Source organism: Thunnus thynnus, chromosome 4, assembly GCF_963924715.1.
Source record: "Thunnus thynnus chromosome 4, fThuThy2.1, whole genome shotgun sequence".
In the NCBI taxonomy this organism is placed as follows: domain Eukaryota; kingdom Metazoa; phylum Chordata; class Actinopteri; order Scombriformes; family Scombridae; genus Thunnus; species Thunnus thynnus.
This window is the reverse complement of record NC_089520.1, coordinates 8430008-8456790: the sequence shown is the minus strand read 5'-3', so window position 1 is coordinate 8456790 and position 26783 is coordinate 8430008. Positions and strand designations below refer to the sequence as shown.

General features: G+C 40.0%; 1 protein-coding gene across 8 annotated transcripts in view; it reads left to right on the top strand.

Moving 5' to 3' along the window:
* The first annotated feature begins 1327 nt into the window (after positions 1-1327).
* nisch (nischarin) overlaps positions 1328-26783 on the top strand; it is a 36385-nt gene continuing 10929 nt past the window's right edge. For 7 of the 8 annotated variants that reach the window (XR_010928114.1, XR_010928109.1, XR_010928110.1 and 4 more), the window contains exons 1-27: positions 1332-1564; positions 3052-3135; positions 4178-4360; positions 6457-6505; positions 7197-7360; positions 7454-7549; positions 8080-8175; positions 8270-8422; positions 9127-9195; positions 9524-9709; positions 10232-10360; positions 10563-10676; positions 12059-12254; positions 14143-14261; positions 14890-14978; positions 16328-16627; positions 17444-17730; positions 18227-18438; positions 18562-19040; positions 19237-19421; positions 19554-19617; positions 22178-22316; positions 22733-22883; positions 23916-24035; positions 24145-24306; positions 24489-24661; positions 25707-25894. Coding sequence is in view for 2 of the 8 variants with exons in the window: in XM_067586425.1 (XP_067442526.1) it covers positions 1484-1564; positions 3052-3135; positions 4178-4360; positions 6457-6505; positions 7197-7360; positions 7454-7549; positions 8080-8175; positions 8270-8422; positions 9127-9195; positions 9524-9709; positions 10232-10360; positions 10563-10676; positions 12059-12254; positions 14143-14261; positions 14890-14978; positions 16328-16627; positions 17444-17730; positions 18227-18438; positions 18562-19040; positions 19237-19421; positions 19554-19617; positions 22178-22316; positions 22733-22883; positions 23916-24035; positions 24145-24306; positions 24489-24661; positions 25707-25894 (4268 nt within the window). In the remaining 6 variants the exon portion in view is untranslated. Of the gene's footprint in view, positions 1565-3051; positions 3136-4177; positions 4361-6456; positions 6506-7196; positions 7361-7453; positions 7550-8079; positions 8176-8269; positions 8423-9126; positions 9196-9523; positions 9710-10231; positions 10361-10562; positions 10677-12058; positions 12263-14142; positions 14262-14889; positions 14979-16327; positions 16628-17443; positions 17731-18226; positions 18439-18561; positions 19041-19236; positions 19422-19553; positions 19618-22177; positions 22317-22732; positions 22884-23915; positions 24036-24144; positions 24307-24488; positions 24662-25706; positions 25895-26783 lie in introns of those variants that run through there. The other variant, XM_067586426.1, reaches the window with a different exon arrangement.

Below are 26783 nucleotides of genomic sequence, written 5' to 3'. Positions count from 1 at the left end.
AAGACAGAAAAAAATCCAGCCCTCAATTTTTTCTCCCATCACTTATTAAAATCCCTGTAGGAAGGGGTCCATTTACTGCCAGTATATGAACAGCAACTATACTATTTCAGTGTACATGTGGGTATGTCAGTATGTTTTAAGATAGTTCTTGTGAACCTATCCTTATTTCGCAGACACATATAAAACTAGTCTCAGTTGGTGTTTGTGACTTAATGCTACTGGAATGGCTCTGTTGATCCAAGGGCTGGTCCTTTTCTGGTCGACAGGCCATAAACACCACACCTCATCAAACATGGATGTATTAAGTCTGTGACCTCATACTACATCTATGTTTACCACTGTCACGGTTGCTACTGAGCTGCTGTCAAGATAAAGATTTAAAAGATGAGGCATTGTTCTATTATCAGACAAAGATGGAGGGATGAGACGATGCTGAAATCAGCTTCTGATTCGAGGTTAAGGGAAAAGTTAAGGGGAAAGATATAAATAATGATATTTAACGGCTGATTCTCCGTTTTTTCACCACCTACACTTATGAAAGAGTGTTAGACATCATAGCAAAAGCCTTAACACTGTTTAAACCCACTTTCAGATTTGTAAAACCTTTATTTTGCTTATCAAAACAGAAAAAATGGCGATTTCACTGCTTTTTTCCCTATCCATACCACATCAGACCAGGTCCAGATCAAAAAACACTATATTTAGACCTGTCAAATCTGGACTAGATTAACAAGAAGACTCTAGAGACTCATTTAAACATGGTTTCAGATTTGTGAAACCTTTGTTCTATTTCTGAAAACAGAAAAAACGGTTATTTAATTTATATTTTAAACCGTGTTTTAATGAGTCTCTGGAGTCTCCTTGTTAATCTAGTCCAGATTTGACAAATCTAAGAATAAGGTTTTTTTAATTTTTTTTTTTTTTATCTGGACCTAGTCTAATGTGGTCTGGATGGGGTGGAAAAAGCAGTGAAATCGCCCTTTTTCTGTTTTCATTAGTAAAATATCTGAAAGTTAAGGCTTCCCTACATTTTCTAACAGCTATTTCACAAGTGTAAATGATACAAAAACGAAGGATCATCCGCTAAATATTATTATTTATGTTTCCCTTAACTTTTACCTTAACCCTGAATCTGAAGCTAACTGCAGCGTAGTTTAATTTTTTTTTGGTTATCTTCGGTTTTATTTGGGCTTTTTCGTTCGACTTGTCCACTACCTATGTCCTGACTGCTCATACAATGCTCGCATATCTGATAAACGTTTAACAAAACTGAAATAAAAACGCAGTCACAGAAAAATGTCTCGGAACAACTGTAAATAAAGTTCGGCCGTTTTGAAGCAGTCAGCTGCTCCCGTACCACAACAAATATGGCGTCGGGTGGCGGCTAACTGAGTGGTAGAAACGCTGGACATTCTCCAAAGCTTGTTTTACTTAACAGTTGTATAGTTATTAACAGATTATATTTGCTCGTGTTGCTCTAAAGATGGAGTCCTCCCCTTTTCCAGAGGAGGTTTCGGAGAGGAAAGTGTGTGTTGTCGGCTCGGAGCTGGTGGAAAACTACACTGTAAGCTACGTCCGGGTTCAACGGCATTTAGCTTAGCTTGTAGCTAGCCTAGCTTCAGATCTGTCAAAGTGACAGCGAGTTAATGTCGGTGAAGTCCTTCTGATAGTGCATGTTACATCTAGTCCGTTATTGTATATATATATATATTTGCGCCAGCTGTTATGTCTTTATTGTCAAGAGGCTGGACTAAATTAGCCCCTTACCCCACAAGCTAACCGCTAACTGTCGAGCTAAATGAGCTGTCACAGTTTCAGAGCGACATTTCAACATTTCCTCTGATGTTTATAGACCTGACAGCCCTCTACAGATTCTGTTTTCTCTAACAGGAATGATATTTCGTTTATATATCGTGTTAGTTCAGTACAGTTAAGTTTGACAGACAGTAGTTACTCACATAGCTCATAAAATCACGATTGCTCACTAGAAGCAGAGCAAAGCAGCTGCTACAGTCTTATTTTGTTCTCTCAAATTTAAACAGTTGTCTTGTTTGTTTGTTTTTTTGTGTGGATTTCTTCTTTTTTTAGATACCGTGTATTTATTTATTTTTTCTTCTTTGTATTTTATTGTACTATGGACCCCCAATGAGCTGTGTCCTTAATAAAGTCTGAATTGAATTTAATTAAAATCTAATGGAAACACATTTCTGCAAGGAAAGGAACAGTTGAATTATAAATGATAATATCGAAGACAGTCCAGGTCAAAATTATGAGAAAATAAGACCTAAAAATAAGACTCTCTAGTTAAAAATCTAGTCATCACTGACTATGCACATAGTTTGACAAAAAGAATCTTAGCACAAGGTCCACTTACTGGAATATACTTAGGAGCTTTCAGCCACATCTCATGGCCTTCCTCAGCAGATGGAGTTGCCATGGAGATGGGTCAAGTGTTATCACATGACCTAAGTATGGAATTTGTTGGTCGAACTTGATGATCAGACCAGATGGTCTCTGGTGTTGGATGTGAACATCCTTCTTGATCTGGTCATATGTTTAGGGCTGCAAATGTCTTGTTTTGTCCACAACCCAAAGATATTCAGTTTACTGTCATAGAAGACTAAAGAAACTAGAAAATGTTCACTTTTGAGAAACTGGAGGCAGAGAATTTGGATTTTTTTTTCTAGAAAAATTACTCAAAATTATTAATTGATTATCAAAATAGATGGCAACCAATCAATTAACTGACTAATTGTTGCAGCTCTATGTTTTCTCTTTTCTATGACTGATGTCTTATGATGTGTGCCACTGTTTTTTTTTTTTGTTATGTGTGTTCTTACTGCCTGTGTTGTTGCTCTGTTTGTTTATTAATTTATTGTGGAACTGTTGTGCGAACTCCAAAACAAATTTCTCCATCAGGACAAATACAGTAGATCTTTATCTTCCTCCATTTATTATTGGAGCATCTATTCAGCTCAGGAACTGTTTTGACTCCAGCAGATCCAAAGCAGTCAGGTTGTAATGACTGTGCGTCCTGCTCTGGTGTTTCAGGTCTACATCATCGAGGTGACGGATGGAGAGCACAGATGGACGGTGAAGCACCGATACAGTGACTTCCACGACCTCCACGAGAAGGTAAGAGACAGAAACAGGTCAGCAAGCAGCCATTTGCCCCCATGAGGGATTTCTGTTCAGGTAAACAAACAGCAGGACAAAAGTGTTTTTATTTTGAATTCTGTTTGGTTCTGTGATGCATGAAGTAGTGTTTTTTTACTGATGGCGTTTTTAAACAGTCTTGTTTTTATGCTGAACTACAGCATGTTAGACGTTCTTCTTTATCCTGCCTTTGCTAACAAGCAGGAATGCAGTTAAATAAAGTCATTTATTTGCCTTTGTGAAATTCTTTTAAGAGCAACACTCACAGCTGTTATAATAAACAGATTATCTGAAATTCCATGATTTGTACAATAATTAAAAATTCAAATTTCGCATTTATCAGAGGATAATATATCAGCCACCAATATATTTTGCATCCCTATGCTACTCGTTATAAGCATAATATTTTGTCAGTGATGCATCACTTCTGTTCTTGGTCATAATATCCAACTTTGACCATAAACAGTGTTGACAAAATGTTTATTATGTATATCTGTCATGATTGATTAGCAGGCTGCTATCAGAAAAATGTTTGGCAATAATGGAAAGTAAATTTAATTTGTATTTAATGTGCTAAAACATAAAAATGCCAGTTTGGCCTTTTTAAAAACTACAGGAGTCTCTGAGTTCAAACCTGCAATAGAACAGAGAGCGGGAGCATCTCATGAACAGAAATGGAGAGAGAACAAACCAGACTAGGGCTGCAACTAATGATTATTTTTAGTTTTGATTCATCTGTCCATTATGTTTTGAATGAATCATTTAATGTCTATGTGGTTAAAAATGTCCATTACAATTTCCCATGAGCCCAAAGTGACATCCTTAAATGTCTTGTTTTTCCAACCAACAATCCAAAACCCAAAGAAAACTGGTTTATCATGATAAAAACAGAGAAAAGCAGCAAGTCCTCACATTGGAGAAGCTACAACCAAAGAATGTTTGACATATTTGCTTGACAAATGATGCTTAACTTATTGTGATTGTAGTTGTTTGTTTTATCCTGATGTTTGTTTCCCTCCAGCTGACAGCAGAGAAGAAGGTTGACCGACGGCTGCTCCCTCCGAAGAAGATGTTGGGGAAGAACTCGAAGAGTCTGGTGGAGCGGCGGCAGAAGGAGCTGGAGCTTTACCTGCAGACGCTGCTACTGCAGTTCCCACAGGCCACACCCTCTCCGCTCGCCTGCTTCCTGCACTTTCACCTATATGTGAGTACACCTGAGGCTAACACAACCTACGACCTTTGCACATGTACTGCAGCCTCTTCAGGTGCTACAGCTGATAGTATTTTGCCAGCCCATACTTCAGTTGTAATAGAATATAACGTGCTTCAGTATACACTCAAATACTGCAACCAGCAGGTACACTAAATGGCCAAAAGTATGTGGACACCTGAACATGGCAGCTGCATTAATCTGCTGCTGTAACAGTCTCCACTATTTTAGGAAGACTTTCCACCAGATTTTGGAACCTCGCTGCAGGGATTTGCTCCCATTCAGCCACAACAAAACTGATGTTGAGTGATAAGACTTGGCTCACAATCGATGTTCCAGTTTGTCCGGAATGTGATAGATGGGTTGTTGGGGTCAAGTTCATCCACACCAAACTGGGAAAACCCGTTCTTTATGGCTCTTGCTTTGTGCAGAATTGCATTGTGATGTTGAAACAGAAGAGCCTTCTCCAAACTGTTGACACAAAGGAGGCAAACACATTTCTGAAATATCATTGTATACTGTAGCACTAAGATTTCCTTTCATTTGAACTAAGGAGCCCAAACCAGGAAAAACAGACAAACATGAAACAAAACATGAAACTAAATTGCAACATTGTTATTGTTTTTTCACAGAATTATGTCTATGTCAAATCAGATGTGCATGCGTCGGTGTTTGTGTTTGCCCGCCAGAAGTTGTGTCTAGCCAGTTGCTGTGTTAGAAATCGCCTTTCAGCCAGTTTTTAACCAGTTTTATGCCATATCTATTCAATAACTCTTTTAGATATTGGTCGTTTTAACCCTACATGCTAACTGGATAAGGTTTTTCAATCATCGGACGCAGTTCTTAAGCAGTTTTAGGACCTGATTTCTACAGTAAATTCAGCCGTAATGGCTGTGTGTGTGGGCTGCAATCATCAGTACTCCCAGTTGAAGGAGGATATCCACCACCTAAAGACAGAACTTCGAAAAAACAATCAGCTGATTGACAGCTTTATCTCCATCGCCGCTGCCCAGGCAAAGCATATCTCCCATATACAATCCTCCAGCCTTATCGCCCCGGCGGCCCGGTCGCTCTCCTCCCCGATGTCACAGCTGATCTCGGCCTCTGCCGCCACCCTTCCTTGGCTGCCTTCAGTGCACACCGGCACAGCCCACCCGGAGAGTCCTGCAGCGGAAGCGGGTGGCCATTCCTAGAAAAATCCTATTATTCAATTAAAAAGTTTATGACTAATTAAAGATCAGTTTACTGAGCAACACACATTGGAAACACAAAGAGGGATCTTTTAATGGCCAGTATTAACTGAATGATTACACCAAACAAAAACTGTTCAGACATTTTATAGATGGTTCAATTAGTCGGTTAATCGAAATAATAATTTACAGATTAAATATTTGTGTCTGTATAAATGTGTGTTGCTGGGCTCTATCATAGGATGGAGTGTAAATGAGGGAACAATGACATGATTGTATTTTTTTTCCTTCTGTTCAGTAACTGATGTTTATTTCCCAGGCTGAGAAGCAGTGCTTCTGTTAGCAGTATTTAAAGGCGTTGTGATCACATGATGATGTCAGCACAATGACAGACCAGTGTTGGCTGAGTCCTCAGGACTCTACAGAGTAAACAGCCGATAGAAAAACCTTTTCATGTGATGTGAGATGATCAACACGTGACTGTCACAGACGAGTTAAGTCTCAATCACAAAAAACTCAGCTGCAATTAATGCGTCATCACTGCATAACTATAATGTAACTGTGATGAAAACAACTGATAATATGATGTTCATTGTCTGAGGTGAGGATCAGGCGTCTGCAGGTGTTGCACTGGTCCCTGTTCACATGTGGTTTAAGTAATCCCGGCTAACACAATGCTATGTGGTTTAAGATTATTCTTTTAATTCTCAACTGTAACAGAAAGTTTATCCTGAAAACAGTTTGTTAAAATCATTTTTCAAGAAAAGATCGGCAGAGAGTTGAAACCATGATCAGCTGTCTGTTGAGCAGTGAAGAAATGACATTAGTTAAATGAGTCTACAAGCTAAACTGTTATTTTGAAGTGAATCCAGTTTGAACAAACTGTTTGTTGTCTTTCAGGAGATCAACGGCATCACAGCAGCACTGGCTGAGGAGTTGTTTCATAAAGGTCAGCTTCTTTTCTCACCTTCGACCTGTTTCCTCTCATCTAGTTTCTACAACTGTTATGATAATGAAACTCCCTCTGTGCAGTGGTTTGTTTCTCTCTGTGTTTCTGGAGAGAATTTCTCCCTGCAGCTGTTTTTTAGCTGTTAGAAAAAAAAACAACTGTTTTAGTTTAAGAGCTAAAGTTCAATGAGCCAGAACGCTCTGACCCTTTGTATCCACTGTACTTTATTTATAAGGGACGATGCACATTATTTACACAATTAGGATGTAAATATGTCAGATTTAGTCAAGCGACTCTTTTATTGGATAACGACATGATGTGATATTTAATATTTTTCTCCATATTAGACTCTTTGCTCTGTGTTTTATTGAAAATACCAGTTTCAGTAGCTTTTGAAGGCATCACACTTATGATCTGCTGCAACTGAAACATGTTACTGTCAGCTGCTGCATCAATCCAGTTTCCCCAAAAGAATCCTCGGTGGCCTAAAGTTCATGTGTATACAAACAGATATAAACAGACTACCGTGTTAGAACAAAGCTGAATGTTTCAGTTATCGTCAACATCTGGTTTATAGATGTTGACCTGTAACAGTTCGGACTAACTGACTAGCATGTTAAAACTGATAATTGTTCAGATCAATTGTTGTACAGTGATCAATATCAAACCACTCTGTGTTTGTGTTCTGTAGGTGAACAGTTGCTGCAGGCCGGCGAGGTCTTTTCTCTCCATCCTCTGCAGCTTTACTCCGTCTCCCAGCAGCTCCGTCTGGCCAAACCCACCTGCTGTAACGGAGACGCCAAGACCGACCTGGGACACATCCTCGACTTCACCTGCAGGCTGCGATACCTGAAGGTGACACAACTCTTTATTTAACTTAAATCCTAAATGTACAGTTTACTATACTGATGGTATATGTTCTCACTGCTTTTTGTCTCTGTTGGTCAGATCTCTGGTACCACAGGTCCAGTAGGAACCAGCAACATCCAGGAGAGCAGTCTCCCCTTCGACCTGTCTGTTTTCAAATCGCTGCTGCAGATAGAGGTAACTGTCTTTCCTCAAAATACTGTTCTCTTATCTGTACACATTTAGGATTCCTGCCTTGTTTTATGTGGGTTAATGAAAACCAATAACAGGTTAGTGCCAGGTTACAGGAGAGACTAACCACCCGTTCTGCTTATTCACATAAACAGGTTGTGCTGGAAACTTTGTGGTGTAGAGATGACTTGTGGGTCCTACAGTGGCCAAAATATAAAGAGACTAAAAAAAAAGAATAAAGGGGGTGGTGTCCGGTGGTCTAGGTTATACCATAACTGTAATGTTCCTAAAAAGAGACAAAATAATTGATATGATCACACAAATGCCAGCTAATGTGAGCAGCAGCAATCAAATGCCATGATGTACCTGAGATGTTGGTGCTTAATTAATTATGTAACTATGATCTCTTGAGTATATTTCTATAACAGTAGTTGATGGGAACACACTGATGGAGATTTTCTTTTGAGTTTTCAGACTTAAAATCCACCAAAATTTGGATAAAAGTGTAACTTCTCTCTCTCTCTCTCTGTCCTCAGATCAGTGAGTGCAGCTCTCAGCAGATTCAAGGTTTGTCGTCTCTGAGGTCGAGTCTGGCAACTCTGAGTATCCACCACTCCACAGAAACTATGATGGTACCGTTTAAATTAAATACTACTCTATAATATACATGTTTATTTGTAACTTGTGTACTGATATGTGTACTGTGATGCTGATGGCGTCCTCCAGTCGATCCTGGTCCCGGAGGCGAGCGAGTTCTCTCAGTGGGAAGTTGAGGGGGCGGAGTCTGGCTGTGCCGTCACCGCCGTCATCCCCGTGTGGAGAAACCTGACCACGCTGGACATGAGCCGCAACTGCATCAGTACCATCGACAGCTCAGTGGTGAGATACGTCCACCAAACCTAAACAGAGACGGAAAGTTTGAGCTTCACCGAGAGTTCGGTCAATTAATGTTTAAAAGTTTCCATTATTTATTTATTTATTTATTTTCCCCCACAGTGAAATCAGAGGAGGAAATACTGACTGACTCTAGTCTGTCTGTTCATTTCACACAATATCTCAGATGTTGTTATTATTATCTTTAATAATATGTTAGATTTTATTTTAATTATTTCTTGGAGGTTTTGTGTCACTGCTTTGTTCTGTTTAGTTCCCATGGTCACAAAAATCCTGTAAAAGCTGCATGAAAATAAGAATAATATATAGAAATTAATAGAAATACAGATTAAATAATGATACATATTTATATTATGTGTAAAACTTTAATTTGGAGTAATTTACTTCTTAGAGGCAGCTGTGCATCTCAAACAAAACACATTTTGAGTTCTGGCATTTTGTATCACAGTGATAACAGTAAAACAGTCTTCAGAATTAAAAGTTGAATGTCATGTGATCAGTTTCTGACCTTGTCTGAAATCTTGAGATCCAGATGATTTAACAACATTTGGTTGTGGTGATTCAATTAAAGATGCATCATGAGTCAGTCGGCTGTTGTATCAGGGCAGGCTGGGTAAGTGAATAAAAGACAGTTAAGGCTCCATAGATCAGTTTCTGTTTGCTGACACTTGAGTTTTTCTCTGTTGTAGAAACTGATTCCTAAGGTGGAGTTTCTGGATCTGAGTCACAACCAGCTGTCCTCAGTGGAAAACCTCCAGGTATGTTGATTAATTTGATGATAATGATCTATATTAATCAATTATTTGCTCGGACAATACTGGACCAATGTCAGAAAATAATAAAAAAATGTCCACTTCAGTAAGTCGAGCTTATTCTCAGGAAATTCTGTTTCATAAAGGAGATTTAAATAAGTGCTGCGTTTAGTGTGACACAGGTTAGAAACACCGTAACAGTTAGTATTGACTCAAATTTAGGACTAAACTAAACACTCAGCTGCAACAGACAACTAGTCCTGACAAGTGCTGTTGGACTGGTGTGTTGTTTGGTGTTAATAATAGTACTGACGTAGTTGTCCTGTGGTTGCAGCACCTGTACAATCTGGTCCACGTGGATCTGTCCTACAACAGCCTGCGGGTCCTGGAAGCTGCTCACACCCGTTTAGGCAACATCAAAACCCTCAGCCTGGCCGGCAACCAGCTGGACCAACTGACCGGCCTCACCAAGCTCTACTCGCTGGTCAATCTGGACCTCAGCCACAACCAGCTGGCTCAGGTAACCACAGCGAGGCCGCCCTCGCTTATAATTTATTGTAAGAGTGCAAAAAACTACTCCATAGCTTTTGCATTCTTATAATTATATATATATATATATATATATATATATATATATATATATATATATATATATATATATATATATATATATATATATATATATATATATATATATATATATATATATATATATATATATATATATATAATCTTTGTATTCAAAGAAAGAAAAGAAAATATGTAGAAAATGATCATTTACAAAAGGTGTTAAATATGCTATTAACATAAAAATAAATAAATGTGACCAAACTGTCGATTTTAATTAATGTCTTTCTTCATTTTCTGTCATCTGTCTAGTATCAACTCTCCAATAAAGGCATAAAATACCCCCTTTTATTTTGAAGAAACATATATCAGACACACTCTTGAAAAATAACTTTAGACTGTGAACGAGGGAGTCAGTGGAGGTTGATTTGGGTTGTTGGTGATAATGGTGATGATGGTGTTTGTATGTTTCCAGTTGGAGGAGATCAGGAACATCGGCTCTCTGCCCTGTTTGGAGAAACTCAACCTGTCCAATAACCCCATGTGCATCATCCCTGACTACAGAACCAAAGTCCTGGCCCAGTTTGGAGACCGTGCAGCAGAGGTACATGACCGAAAACCACCTCACTGTTAATATTACTACTGCACTGCTACTGTGTTACCACTGTTACTACTTCAGCGGAGGTACATGACCTTCTACTACTATAGAAACTGCTCATACTACTACTGCTACAACATCTTTATCAATACTACTGCTCCCACCAGAGCACACATCTATGTTTGTTTATCCTCTGTGTCTTCGTCAGGTTTGTCTGGACGGTAAAGTGACGACAGAGAAGGAGCTGGACACAGTGGAAGTGTTGAAAGCCATTCAGAAAGCCAAAGAAGTCAAAGATAGGATGAGCAGCGGTGACAAGAAGGTACACTCTGTCACACTGAATCATGCAGCACGAGTCAGTATTAGTTAGATTATATGGTCAGGTACTGTATATTCGCACAGCCTGCACGTTAAAGGTTATTAAATAGTTAAAAATGGTGAGGAGTTTCATTGTAATTAGTCATTTAAATATCTGGTATTTGTGTTGTTGCAGTCGGGTAGAAACCTGGAAACTCTTTCTTTGGGGTTTATATGTTTTAAAAGATAATTCTCGTTACTTAAGTGTGGTTTTAAATATGGGTAAACTTTTAACATGATCAAACTCATTTTACATCTTTCTTGGTCGTTTTCTATAATCGTTGCTTTTAGATTAATTCATTCTGAAACCTGCTGTAGTAGTTTTGTAATTCTGATGCAATTATAGACCAATCAGAAACCATCACAAGACAAAATCCACCAATTACATGTGACTATTATTGATCCAGATATCTAAAGCCTCTGATCAATCACTGTTTTTAAAATACACCTTCCACTAACAAGACCTTTTTAGATTAGAGAGATTGTGCACATCAGCAGCAGAGTTTAGATGTAATAACAACATCTTGTATATAACCAATAAATTATACAAGTATGGGCATAAAACAGGTATGATTAGGTGTGTGTGCTCTGATCTGTGAAGTTCTTGAGCTAAACCTTTGTGTGTTTAAACAGTTACAGCTTTCAAAATTGTGTTAGTCTTGTATATTTCCTGTAAATGTTCAGAACACATTCAGACTTTTATTCATTATTCGTGCATCGTTCTGTAGACACACATATATAGAGATGGAGACATATTTCAAGGCCTGATTATTCTTGCTTTTGTAACAAAACAAAAGAAAAGGTTTTTCTTTTTAGGCCTTGAAGCCACATGTTGGTCAGTCTTTTGAGAAAAAATGTTTAAAACTAAATGTGCATTCATTCTCAAGGCTGGACACCCACACAGGAAGTGATTCTGAGCAGTTTAACAATATCCACTGAATACAAATGTTTACAAGGTCGATGCGCAGGAGGAAAATGTTGACCGTGAATGTTTTATCAGCTTCACAAAAGCAAAAAAATATCGATGGGCGGCTTGTTGACGGATTTCTGCACATTTACAGATTGAAAGGAAGCTATGAAACCCGTCACAAGTCAGCAGGTTTCAACTTTCAGCACAGATTTAGCTCTTCAACTTCACAGTTTGGTTTTTACATTTTCACACAACCTCATACATGTAATTACACAACTAAGAGCCATACTAGAGTACTGGATTGCTGAAACCAGTACTAAGAGCAGTGACTGTTTCTCTGCTGCTGATGGAGCTGCTGGTGGCACATTTAGGATCTGGATGATGATGTAGGTGACTTCTGCTCTCTGAAGGCTTCCTCCTCTCTGTCCTCTCGTCAGATCAGTGAGGAGACCAGGCTGTCTGCTGCTGCACCTCCTCCCCTCTCCTCTTCCTCTCCCCCTTCCTCTTCCTCCACCACCTCCTCCTCATGCTGCTCCTCTGCTGTCGCTCCTCCTGCTGTCTCCTCTTCCTCTTCTTCCTCTTCCTCTTCCTCCTCTTCCTGTCCGGCCCAGCAGGCTGCCTGCCCCAGCCAAGGTAATCATGTATGTATCAGGCTGTGCAGGGCTGAGGGAGGGATGGAGGGGAAGGGGGGGCGATGGTTTTTATTTCTGCTGAAAGGCAGCGGCCAAAAAAATCTGGAATGTCAGGAATGTGAAAGAGTCTGTTTCCAAAACTAGCAGCTGGATAAAACAACAAACAGTGAAATACAGACATTTCTAGCTCCCAGAGTCTCAAGATGATGTCTTCAACTGTCTTTTGTCAGTCCAAAACCCCAAACCGCCAAAATAAACAGTTTATAATGATATAAAACAGAGAAAAGGGCAAATTCTCACAATATTTTACTGGATTAATGACTTGAGCAGTTAATCAATTATCAAAATTTAAAATATTCTCAAGTTTCAGTTGATTGACTGATTAATTGACTAATCACTTCAGCTCTAGCATCATCTATTCAGACAGAATTATTAGGATTTACAGTTTTAATAACATGATTTCGCCCTGAATGTGTGTTCCTGGTCGACAGATACAGTAGGTAACACTGTTTTTTCTTTCTATAAATGTGAAACAAACAGAGATACAATCGCTGGTTACACAATGTTCTGAAAATAAAGAATACATTAAATAATTATCCCTCTCACATCAGGTCAGACACATAGTTTCTGAAGCATCTCGTGTCACAACAGCCACACTTGTGTGAAATAATGCCTCTATTCTTTGTCCCTGAAGGTTAATGTTAGAGGAGATGGTCTTTGTTTCAGACGAGATGATCCACCTCCGCTATAAACCATGGCAGGAAACCCTGAATATCATGAGTCAAGAAGAAATATGTCCAGTACAGAGATAGGTCCGGGATGTGTTTAGCCTAGCTTAGCACACAGACTGGAAGCAGGAGGAAACTGCTAGCCTAGCTCCATCAAATGGAAAAAAAAACCACCCTCTAAATCCGTCTGATTTATATGTTTCATCTTGTTAATCAAACAGAAATGTAAAAACATCAAAACATGAAATCTGTCTGGCTGTTGCCTTCAGTGAAGATCAAATTTAATTTAATTCTCTCTGATTTTGTATATTTTCTTTTCTAATCTGACAGTAATTAGCCTCGTGGATGTAAACATGACTTAAAATGTTGTCTACAGATAATGAAGATAGAGATCATCTCTTAATAGACTCTAAACTAGATCTCCTCAGCGTTATATTTCTTCCTGCTCAGAGTGAGAGGAAATCACTCATCGGTTATCTGATGCTTCATAAGTTCATAAGTTCAAACTCAGTCTTATATCACAAGTGTTTACAGAGTTGACATTTATTCATCACACAGGTTGCACCAGCCTGATTGATTCTTAATAAAACTTAGCTGTAACTATATTTACACCACTGACAACTTTATTTATATGCTAACCTCCCTCTCTGACTCTAGTAAACGGTTTTTTGTGGCTTAGTGCAGGCTGCATACTGGGTGTCTGAATGAATGCATGTGTATTTTTTTTTTTATGCATGTCTAGTGAAACAAGGTTTAAGTGTTTTTTTGATTGTTGTTTTTTTATCGTATTTCTTTCATAACTAAATATGCATGAATATATTACCACAGAAACTTAGAGCATCCACTGTTGTAAATAATTTTAAGGTCCACTATGATCTGTTTTAGTTTAATTTAAAATTTTGTAGATTATTATTTATTTTAGTGTGGATATTTAGTTTCCCATGACGACCTGTTTACCCTGAAAAGGGAAACAGTGAACGCTTAAAATGATTCTGCACAGAACAAGTGAAATTAAAGACATCAAGTTGTGGCACAAAATGTCAGAATCAATCCAAACATAGCGGCTCGAGCACTGAACAGACTCACATCAGTCAAACAAACAAGTCTGCAGATGTTTTCCTCGGCATCAGCATCGCTGATCTGTTTGGTTTCCTGTTTCAGAAGTGACGAGCAGAGAAGAAGCCGCAGTTCCCCCCAGCGTTCTCCCTCCTGTGGACGCTGCACCTCCCCCCGCAAGCTTTAACACCAACACACACCTCCTGTCTGCTGACACCACCCAGGTTTGACACACACCTGAAACACCGGGGAGGGCTGGTGTCTGTTACTGTGACAACCAACAGGATGTCAGTTAGAAAGAGAAAGGAATTTTGATTGGATGAAGGGCTGGGGGGATGTTTAGAAGTCTTTTAAAGATTTTCTGCGGTGGAATTATGTAACCAAAATGACCCAAAATTAAACTAATCTAGATGAGGGGGTGTAAAGTGAAGAATGCCAGAGGATGTAACTTAATGTCAGAAATTTGCAGAGTGAACTTTCTGAGGTCTCAAACGCAGCCTGAAATACTGACAAGTTAACAGTCTTAATTTTAGAGATCTAAATCTGCACAGTTAGTTGTTTGTAGATGAGAATTTAGCTTTTTTTTAGCCAATATTGGAGTGCTATTCCACCACTTTGGTGTAGACTAAAATATCTTGACAAATACTAGAGGTATTATCATGAAATTTGGTACAGATTCATTTTCCCTGCAGGATGAATTGTAACTTTGGACTTTTCTTGCTCCAGCAGCAGCTCAACGTTTAGTTTACATGAGCTACATGAGGTGCACAGACGGAGGTAGAATTTGTTCAGATGTTTGTGTTTGTTTACAGTCAGCTGGGTTGTCATGTTTCTTCATGTGTTTGTCTGCAGGTACAACAACCTGCTGTCAGTCTGTCTGAACACACATACTGTGGAGCTCCTACAAGCATTACTACGACTGTAACTACTACTACTGTCTGGTCAGTATCAGATTACAGTGCTTCCACCTTAATATAAATGAACAACTCTAAATAAAGTTCAGGCACTTTTACTTTAAAGGCTTTTAATAGCTGACATGACAATGACATTTTTTTTTTTTTAAAAAGTGCAAGGAGTGTTGCATTGACTATAGCTTAACAGCAAAAAAGCAGCAAAGTAGAGGCGTCTGAAAATTGTGAATGAATGAAAACAGCGTTTGTTTGTGAATATAACACAACTTTGCGGTTAAACTGATTGAATTTGCTCTGTGGAAATGTGCATTATACTGAATTTATGAAGACAACATGACCACAAGGAGGAAGTGTTGAGATTACATTAACAGCAAATTCAAACTACAGAGAACAGAAAAACTTTTTACAACAATGTGACCGAATAAACTTCTAAAACAGGGAAATTAGAAATAAAGTACAGTTTCCAAACATGAGACTTTCTCAAATAGAAGTGTCTCTGCAGTCGAGGTTCATAAAGACCCCAGCAACTATTTGAACATTTACTGCACTACTACTACTGCGACTACTAATACTACTAATACTATGACCTGGGGCGTCCTGGGGCTGAATGGTTGAGACATCAACCACAACATCCTCCGTTCAATTCCAGCCGGGGACCTTTGTTGCATGCCATAGCCCCCCTCGTTCTTCATTGGTTTCCTTTCTGTCTCTATACTGTCAGCTGTTCAATACAGGCAAAAAATTCAAAAAAACATTATAGTAGTGCCTGATAAACACCAGCTAACACTGCTGTAAACTGGTGCAGGTGAAAACAGCTGTACATCTACAACCACCCCCACAACATCAGAAAAGACTAATGATGCTCCTGCTACTCTTTAGATTTACTGCTGCTTCTGAAACTGTTAACCCAAGTACTACTATCAATTGCACTACTACTCCCACAGCTGCTACAGTCACTTTTATTAATGTTATTTATTCAGTCAGGCTTATCTCCTGCTAACAGAAACCTGCTGGAAGTCAAGATGGAGGCAGCTGTAGGTCTTTATGTGTCCAGTAGGAGGTGCTGCTGCTCCTCCCTCCTCCACTGGAGAACAGCTTCAGGAGAAGTCAGCCTTGATAACACAATTTTACTTTAATACTTCCAAATCTCTAATGCTCTCAGTTTTTCTCTGTCAGTTTAATTGAGCTGCATCGAGCTACAACCGTAAAGCAAAAGAACAGATGAAAAGGAATTAGTAATGTGGGACAGTTGGTGAAATAACTGTGAATAGGAGTATTTATGAAAGTAAATAGCTAATAGGACAAGTGTTAAATAATTTGAACTGATGTTTCTTATGTAGAAAACTTAGAAATCTCTGCTCTTCCTGTTTCTCCTCCAGTTGTGTCTGCTCTTCTTCCTCCTCCACACAAATTGAAACCAGTTGCTCCACCTGCAGCGCCACTTGGTGTCCTCTTCTTCCCACTCGCCTGCTCTCCCTCTCCTCCTCCTCCTCCGACAAAGACTTCATTATCCAGCTCTCCCAGCGTCTCGGCTCTACCTGGAAGGAGCAGAAGAAGATGGATGAGGACGAGGAAGAGGAGGTGGAGGAGGAGGAAGAGGAGGTGGAGAGAAAAGAGAGGAGGTCTGAATCCAGAGAGGTTCACTCCCATGTGGAGGGCACAGAAGTGGGAAGTCCCAGGTAATTCAACCAGCAACGTTCTCGTCTTGGTTTCAGGGATTTCTAGATGTCCCCCCTGGGATTCTTAATGGTTCTCAGATCCCCAAAAATTCAAATTGGCATCAGAGATCCCTTCATTTCTTGGATTTCCAATGGTTTCTGAGATCCCCAAATGTTCTGAGATTCCTAAAGGTTTCTGAGATTCCTAGAGGTTTGTGCTGGTTTCCTGGATTCCTAAAGGTTTCTGAGGTTCCCTTAATTTCTTGCTTGCTTGTGGGGTTCCCAAATCGTTTCTAAGATTCCCTAAAATTCACGTTGGTTTCTGGCACTCCCAATGAATTTCAGTGGTTTCTAGCATCCTCTAAAGGTCCCACTGGTCTTGCCTAGTTTCTATGATTTCCAGACATTCCTCTTGGTTTCTGGGATCTAACTGGTTTCTGCAATCCCTTAACAGCTCCTGCTGGGTTCAGGGTTTCCCAATGGGCTCTCCAATCCTCTAAATGTCCCACAGGTTTCTGGGATTCCGAAAAGGTTCTGAGAGCTTAAAATTTTTACCGGTGTCTGAGATCCCTTAAAAACTGGGTTCTGGGATTCCTGGCAGGTTGATGAGATCCCTTAAACCTCCTGCTGGTTTTTGTGATTCCCATACTTCCATGTTTCCACAGCTGTTGCAGCCAGGAGAGAAGGACTGTGTAGATGACTATTTATAATCATGGACGTCATGAACATTGTACACAAATAATAATAAACTGACATTTGCATATAATCATAAAGAGTCATTTAAAGTATTAAACAATGATTCTCATTTTATCCGCTATTTTATACTCATTATTCCAGTCCAGGTTCCAGGGACGGCTACTTTGAGATGGGTCTGGATGATTCGGTCGAGGAGTCGGTCTGCTCCTCCTCCACGTCGCTCGCTGCTCCTCCTCCAGGGCCCAGCGACCAGGGGGAGCTGCGTGAAGAGGAAGAGGAGGAGGTGCAGGTCCGCAGGGTTCTCTGGTGCTACTGTCTTCAGGTGAAGGAGGAGGTGGAGCAGAAGGAGGCGTGTCTGGTGCTGACGGACCGGCTGTTGGGCCTCTTGTACCTATCAGAGGATTTCACATGGACCAATCAGGACGCAGGTAAACACACAATCAGCTTCAGGCAGACTTTGTTTAGATACTTCTTGTAAACAAATATGGAAGCTGTGGTTGCTGTTCTTGTTAATATGTTTTAGAATAAACACAACTGAAAAAAAATATCGTAATCCAGATATATACAATAGAGCCAAAATAATCAATCAGTTAATTGAGTAGTGGATTGTCAGAAAATTAATCGGAAACCATTTAGATAATTTGAGCAATCGTTTAAGTAATTTTTTCTGTACAAACATTCCTTAGTTTCAGCTTCTTAAATGTTAGGATTTGATGCTTTTCTTTGTTTTATATTATTGTAAACTGACCTGTGTTTTAAACCAAATCATATTAATTGATCGATTTAATCAGCAGTTTAATTGATAATAAAAACAATTGTTACTTGGAGCCACAACATGCAGTAAATTAAATGATGTGTGGTAGACCTGTTGTGCTGTAATGATTCTGGTGAAATATTAACAGCGATCTTTTCTCCTGTTCTCAGACCAGCAGCAGAGTCCGACCACAGAGGAGGTGCTGTCTGGCCTGCAGGTGAACCTCCTGCTGTCCTACTCCCAGCTCCTGCTCTCCTCTCGAGACGAGCTCCCCGACTCCTGTCTCGCCTTCGGGCTCCAGGACGGTCCGACCCGCTGGTACATCTTTTCCGAGGCCGAGGAGCTGCGGCAGACCAGGACTGAGCTGACAGCGCTGATCCAGGTCAGAGAGAAGCACATGAGCCATTTTGGATCCCTAAACAGCCTCAGATCAGTTTTCTGTCACTGTAGATTTTTTTTTCAGCATTTATCAAGCTAAAGTCTTTCTGTCATTGTGTTCATGCAGGCAGGAGAGTTTCAGACCAATCCGGAGCCTCTCAACACTCCTCAGCTCCTCCCCCGCTTGCTCCTAAACTCGTGGGAGCTGGAGGAGAGTCAGGCAGCCCGGGGAGGCTACCCTGCCCACCTCCTCCCCTCTTCTTACTCCTCCTCTTCCTCCTCCTCCTCCTCCTCTGCCTCAGACACCCACTCCCTCCTGTCAGACATCTTACCCAAGAATGAAGAGCCCACACTCCCTTCTCTCCTCTTCCTCACCCACCGACACCTCTGGGTGCTGAAGATGGACTTCAGAGAGCTGGCAGAAAGAGAGAGGAGCAGCACTGACCTTCATCACCCCTCCTCCTCCTCCTCCTCCTCCTCCTCATCCTGGTGCAGGCTGGTCCGTGTGCCCCTCGGCTCTGTGGTGCTTCACCCCAGAGAGAGAGCTCATCATGTCGGGGATAAAACCAGCAACACGTCCTGCCCCGACCCAAAACACCACCACAGGTACAGAGGCTGTGATTGGTCCAAATCAATGGACTCGATGTATTCGTCCTATTCTGGTGTCACACAAAGATTAATTCCATGTCTTTGAAAACAGACCATTAAAATTGACACTCGTCTCATATGTTGTTCCTACTCTTTAGTTTCCTTGCTTTTAAATGTTGTCATATCTGTATTTTAACCACCATGTTGTGTCCAGGAGGAGTCACACTGTGGAGCTGCTGCTGGGAGGTCAGAGGCTGCTGCTGCTCTTCCCTCTGGCCCGGGACAGAAACTCTTTCCTGGGGGAGCTGAGCCAGCAGAGAGCCTCTCTGGAGGGGCTGAAGATGGTGGCTCTGCCCCGACCCTGCAGACCCTGTCCACATCAGGGACAACACACACAAGGTGAAGACAAAACTACCTGTTCATACACTCAGACCAACGAAGGAATTTTCCTCATGATGGTGTGGTTTTGTTTGAACTCTCCTGGTTTCTTCTCCCAATTTCTTTGACACCTGTTTGTTGATGTGTTGTCAGGCCGTCACAGATCCAGAGACCAGTGCTGCTGCACCCATACCAAGAAATCACACGGCTCCAGCAGGTAGAATTCTTAAACATTTCTGTTTAGTCCAATATAGATTACTTTCTCTCCACATTACTGCAGAATTATTCCTCTTGTGGCTGTGCCTGCATTTACTGCTGCATGATAATATCACGGTTTTACTTTAACACTAGAACCGCCACAGGTAATTTTATGTTAGTATGTTTTAATACAATATTCATGTCCTTCAGTCTTTGACTTTTCCTAAGATACTGTTGTGAAGCACCCCACATTGTTGGCTCCAGATTAAAAACATGAGTATTTATACCTATAACCTCCACCGGTTAAAATTTACCCGTTTATGAAATGCATTTATTTTTGTGAGGTTCATGTTTTAAAATTCTATGTTGCTAAGCAACTACTTCAAGTCATAATTAAATTATAACAAGAGCAGGAGAATGACCTGCAAAAAAAAAAACTTCACCAAACGCATGAAGAGCAGGAAAGCTGAAAGTGTGTTTGAGGGACACGTTTAATCACGTGTTCAAATGAAGACGGCTCGGGTTACTCACAAACGTTCATTTTGTATAAAACTTATTTTCAGTTGATTGATTATTCATTCACTTTGCCAGTTGCCTTGTTCTGTTTTCATGAACGGAACACCAAAAAAAGAAATATATAATCATATTTATGTTGCTATATAAATTTAAAAAAGCTTTAATCGTTACCTCAAGTTTCTTGTTGATGTTCTCTTATTCACACATTGTTGAAATGCCTAGATTATAATTGATTAGGTGAAATTGTGTGCTTGACTTTATCATGTCGATTACGTTGCAACATTAAATCACCCATAAGTGCGATGGTTGTTTATTGTTATTATTATGACACATTATTGTCCATTTGGGGTATTTAGGCTACTTTGGTAATTTAAATAACATGAGGTTATCTCATTATGTGATGAATATCATTTTGTAATAATATCACACCACCCAAATATGCAAATATTTCTTTCTAATACCCATTTTCAGTGTAATTTTAGACTGAATTATACTGACAACCATGCAAAGCAATCAGTGCTCTTAAAGATACTTAGATTATAAAACAAACCAAAACACAGGTGATGATTAAACAAACTAATTTCATGACTTTATACATTCCTTTGTGAAGACAAAGCTTTAATACAATGACGGAGCACATTTTTTAGTTTTAGAAATAATTTTACCTGTTGGCGGTTTAAAGTATATAGCGACCCCTGGTGGTTTTAGCGTTAAGGCCGTATGTTATCAGGTCACTGATGCAGATGGACGTCAATGAATCTGTGATTTAAGCTCTTAATCACTAGAATCTGACCTATACATCGACATCATCAATATTATTGGCTGATTTGATGTTAATAATTATCTTAATTTTATTTGTACAGCACAAATGTCATAGATATGTTTAAGGTAACAGTGTCTTCATTACAGTTGGTCCACCAGAGAACACTGAGTTTTATTTTTACACTGTAAAATGTCCTGCTCAGTACATCTTGGTCACATTTTTTAAGAATTAAGGGATCCTTATCAAAAATGTTTATGTAATGTTTTTACATTAAAAAAAAAAAAATTTTAAACACTTGAAATAAAAATAGCTGTATTGGTCAGACTCTAATGATCACTAGTATCAAATTTCATAAAATCGCATCGTTATTTTTTTAGAATTAATTAAATTATTTTTGTTGTCCAAACTGTCAGTGAAGTCATCACACTGCTGCCTGGTGTTTTATCACTTATCATTTATTATTCCAGCCAGGAGTTACACCTTTGTTCCCATTAAATATTGAATTGTGGAACTGTATTATTCATCAACACCACACTTAAAATAAAAATGAAGTAATTATAGTAGCTGGATCACTGTGACTGATTTAAATTGTTTCCTTGATTGAACAACCTGACAATCAGCATAGTGATGAAAGAGACACAGCTTTCACTCAAGGCTAAATGGATTCTGTTGATACATTTACATTCAACACATACAGATGATCCTTAGAGGAGTCTGACGGGTCCAAATTATCTTTAGTCTAATCAGGTCTGTGTCAATATATAAGTGTGTCTAATACCCAGGTGGACATAAGTGTGACCAGCCCTGATCAGGTGATGCATCGTCATTGTCACCGGAGAAAAAATTGTTTTTTGATTCAGACAAAGAGAGAGAGAGAATTGTGAAGTGCAGGAAAAATTACACGTGCAGCTGCTTGTTGATTGGTGGAGCATCGTGCTGCTTTTAGTGCTGCTGTTCTCTCTCTCTGTGTGGGTCTGTTCCGGTCTACCACATTTCAGATCAGACCTGTGAAGACCTCTGTGCAGGACTACTAAAAATATACATTACATCAACCCCCTGGACTCATCAGCTGATCTGATTTTCACAAACTCAACTGAGTTCACTACACATCACATGTGCCACTGTCCTGTTTTCCAGCATCAACTTTCCAGAAAAGCAGCAGTTTTATTACATTTGCTCCCTGAAGAAACAGTGTATCGTCTTCTTCCACAGCAGCGATCATGAGAGATGACTTATTAACTTATTACTCATATCTTTATATTTTCCTAACTTCTCCTCTCTCCTCCCTCCTCTTCCTCAGCTGGGACTCCTCCTGTCTCCAGGTGGAGGAGAACCAGCCTTCCCCCCATCTCACCCCGGGTCTCTCCCCAGGATTGAAGCTCCTGGCTGGGCTCGGAGGACAACAGCTGCTGCCTTACTTCCACAGATATATAGCACTGGTAGGACACAGACACACACACACATTTCTGTTTTAGCCCCAAACTTACTAACAACTGTTTCCTGAAATAAATGATAGCTGTTTAAGGTTTTAATTTTTTTTTTTTTAAACCCTGCCTGTAGGCCGAGCCCAGGGCACAGTCAGCATGTAGAGTTTAGAGTCAGGCTCAAACTAGAAACAGATAGAGGAATGTTAAATTGCTCTCCTTCCTTGATTTCTATAGAGAAATTGACAGTCAGGTGACTTAAGTCACTTCTCTGATTATTTTAGACCCGTGATGAAGCCCAGTTGGTTCATTTACTGTCCCAGCTTTAAGATTGTTCTCCCACAGCATCAATCCTGTTTTTTTTTTTTTTTTTTAAATTCCAACTTCATATCTAGTTTTCTTTTCTACTTTTTATGTGCCCCTGACATCAGTCTGAGGCGGAGGAGGTGAGACAGGTCTTGTGGCTGTCTGTGGTTCTCTACAAGTCTCCAGAGACTGAGCTCACCTGCTATCTGCTGCTCTCCACCGATACGATCTACTTCCTGTTGGAAGACGCCGCCTCCACACTTGGTCATCACTCAGGTAAGATGAACTGACATGATTGGTTCAGTCAGAATATGAGTCACTGCTATTTTACTGCCACTGCTACAATTTTATAAAAAAAATAAAAAAATTTCAGGACAATTTTGAGGTACTTATTTCAGAGGAAATATTATATTTTTAACTTCACTACATTTATCTAATGCTTGGAGAAATAAACAGTACTCATAATGTACTGCTACTCCTTTCTTTCCTGCTACTACCACTACTTGTAACTGCTCCTGCTACTTTTACCACTAATCCATCTTATTTTTACTTCTACTGCTACGAACCGTGTACAACTACTATCATAGCTGCTCCTGAAACAACAGCTCCTAATTCTTTTGCCAGTACTGTTTCTTAGTTTCTAAGTTAAGTCAACTTTACATTTTTATGCCTCCATGCTGGCGACCGCTGTGGCTTTCTGTTTTTGGGTTGCATGTCCGTCCCATTCTTGTGAACTCGATATCTCAGGAATGCCTTCGGAGAATTTTCTTCAAATTTCGCACAAACGTCCACTTGGACTCAAGGATGAACTGATTTAGATTTTGGTGACCTCACAAAACATGTTTTTGGTCATAACTCAAGAATTCACACGCTAATCATTACAAAGTTTCACACGAATGTCTAATAGGATAAAACAATGAAGTGATAACATTTTATATCCAAAAGGTCAAAGGTCAACTTCTCTACAAAAACAGTTTTCTGGCCGTTATTCAACACTGTAACTCAGGAACAGAAGAGAAGATTGTGACCATATTTCACATTTGCTCAGATACTGAATTGGTGACACTAATCTTAGGTCTCCACCTTGAAAGTGTGGTGATTGTTTTATGAAATTCCTTCAAAGTCACTACAAAAAATTGTATGTATTGAAGAACAGCAGAGGTTTATTTTTATTTATCAGTCATCCCACAGTTTGTTTTCTGGTGTGCAGTGAACATTACGGCCTCAGAGGGGCATTAAGTGCCTCTGTAGACTTTCAGTTTTGTTAAATCTTTTCTCTCTTTGTATATCTCTTCATCTCTCCATCAGTGTTGGATATAACGGACTCTGGAGATCCAGACGTCTGTCTGTGCTGCTGTCTGTCCATCAGACTCTCTGAGCTGCTGTCTGTCAATGTGGGACTGTTCGACCAGTACTTCAGAGTTGTAGGTCAGTGAATGTCGACACATCCGTTGTCTGTAGAGGTCATGTATATTTAAATACTGAGCTTAATGCTAATATTCTGTGTTGCTAATATTCATTCTCTCTGTATCTGCAGGTCGTTCGGCCGATCACATCGTCTGCTGTCTCAGCAGGGACAGTTACGGGACGGGCGTCTTCCTGCAGGAGCTGATGTCAGCTCTCAGTCTGCAGCAGCAGCTTCCTCCTCCAGAGCCATCAGATCAGGACTTCTACTCCCAGTTCACCAACACAAACACAGGTAACCATGTTGGGATACTGTCCCTCAGAGGAAATTTAATGTCAAATCCTACTTTAATAATCTGATTGGCCATCGATCATCCATACGATGCTCTTCCCGCTACACTAGAAACTCATCGTCCTCGGCGGCTCATAGCGTTAAGCTGATGATGATGACAGATATGAATTTGTCTCCCCCTGCAGGTAAGATGCAGAACTATGAGCTGGTCCACAGCAGCAGGGTGAAGTTTATTTATCCCAGTGAGGAGGAGATGGGAGACCTGACCTTCATCGTGGCAGAGAGGAAGACTCCGGCCAGTGCAGCGTCTTCATCCTCACGCTCCTTCAACGTCCTGCTGTACCTGCTGGTCTTCCAGGTTTGAATCCTTCCTTTTGTCATTTGTGATTTTTAGGAGGAGTTAATATGCTGGAACTGTTTGAACAAGAGTGTATCCGTCCCTCCAGCGTTTCTGTTCAGCGTCTCCGGCTGTAGTGTGAATTGCCAGAAACAGTCGGTAAGCGCAGGTTTTGGTTTTGATCTCTGTATAGACACGATGGTATCAAACCTGGCAACTTGACTGAGACAGCAAGATTTCAGGAAGCTTCACATGTTCACTGCACCCAACTGTTGTTCATCAACAAATAATTCTAGCACATAACTCCTCTTGAAACCACAACCTGTAGTTTTTACATTCCTGTTTGTGTACAAACTAAATAAACAAGATACAGTGATAATAAGTGAGCGTTAAAGATGTGTATTTTTTAACTTTGCACAGTGCATATAAGCATATGTTTCAAAATGTTTAACTATCTATCTATCTATCTATCAGCCATAATCAGTGATTTTACATTGTATTAAATGACTACTTGGATGTAAACAGAGAATCATGTGACTGTACAGTTCCCCTCAGCTCTGTGGAGCATTTCAGCATCTTTCAGTGCATTGTTTTGGTTTTACAACTTTACTGTTTTGGTTCACTTGCAGTGCTCTCATTTTTTGCCACAGCATGCAGCTGTTTTCAGGGGAAAAACCTCAAATAAACCCACCACACGTTACTTGCTCTGCACCAAACGGTAGACAGAAAAAGTTAGAGACTGGCAGGTGAAGAAAGTGGAACAGCTAAAGAGCCAGCTCCTTTGTGATGTGTGAGATGTGACAATAAGCAACTGTTTGCTGACAAGTTTTCCATATCAGTGTAAAAGGTGTCAGTAATATGTTAGTGTTATGGTCACGGCTTGTTTCCTCTGCCCACAAGTGTCCAAAAATGATTTCAGGCTTAAAAATCCTGTAATTGACTTAGTAGGTAATGATGATTTCTTAGCTGGTTTTTCATTGCTGTTTTTCCAGAATTTGAATTTGTTATTTTAAACTCATAAAATAATTATTATACTTTTTACTTGCCTTTCGTTCCTCTCCTCCAGGTCCAGATCCCCAGCACTCTGTCCAGCCAAGGCTCCACCCTCTCAGGCTCCTCCTCCTTTACTGGCCCCGCCCCCTCACCTGTACTCCAGCCCAGGACTCTGATCTTGACCAGCACAGATGTGTTCCTATTGGACGAGGACTACGTTAACTATCCGCTGCCGGACTTTGCCAAAGAACCTCCCTCCAGGTGAGTAAACAGGAACTCTGCCCCCTCGTACAGGTGGGTCAGTTAAGAGAAGAGTCATTTCCAGTGGCGGCCTTTAGATCAGGAGGCGGGTCAGACTTAAAATGATGAATGAAATCAGTGAAACATGTCGCCTCCTCTGAATGCAGCAGAGTCGGAAGTAACAGAAAATAAACCGTCGTGTTTGTTTTCGTCTGCAGCAGGAAAAGAGGAAGAAGAAGAGACACTGACTGGCAGGCGAGATGCTGTGTGTGACATGTAGACAGCTCTGTCACAGAGAACATGGTGGTGATAACTTGACTGACTAAATAGCCGTTTCATTATTCAGTCTGACATCATGTTCATGAAAGCTGTTGTGGGGTTATTTTGCTCTAACAAACAGTAGTGAGTTATGTAGATTATTTCTCCCATAGATGTCATTTCCAACTGCTGGGAGTCTTTTCAATCAAAAATTTGACGATACAAAAGTTGTTTAAAATTCAACATTTGAAATTAACCAACAGCAGCACTTCAGAGGACTGATCCACCTCAGAGAAATGATGCTGAAACAGAAGAAGCATCAGTTCTTTGAGCCCAGAAGCAGAGCAGATCTGCTGCTGTTTTTTGGGGTTTTTTTGTGTGTGTTGCTTTGCAGTTTACAAACTCAAACTGTTCCAGTGTTTTAACTGAGTTTACAATCCAAAAATGATATGAAATTGAGTTTCAAACAGCAGATACAGACTCATTTCGAAATGTCTTGAACAGCCTGAATAATAGTCTATAATATAAACTTCAAAATGAAAACAAACTGAGCTTTTAAAGATAATGTTTAATAAGAATCAGGGATCAGACGGGTGAATGTGAAGAAATCAATGAAGATGCGCTGAAATTTTGAACCAATTTCAAATTTCGT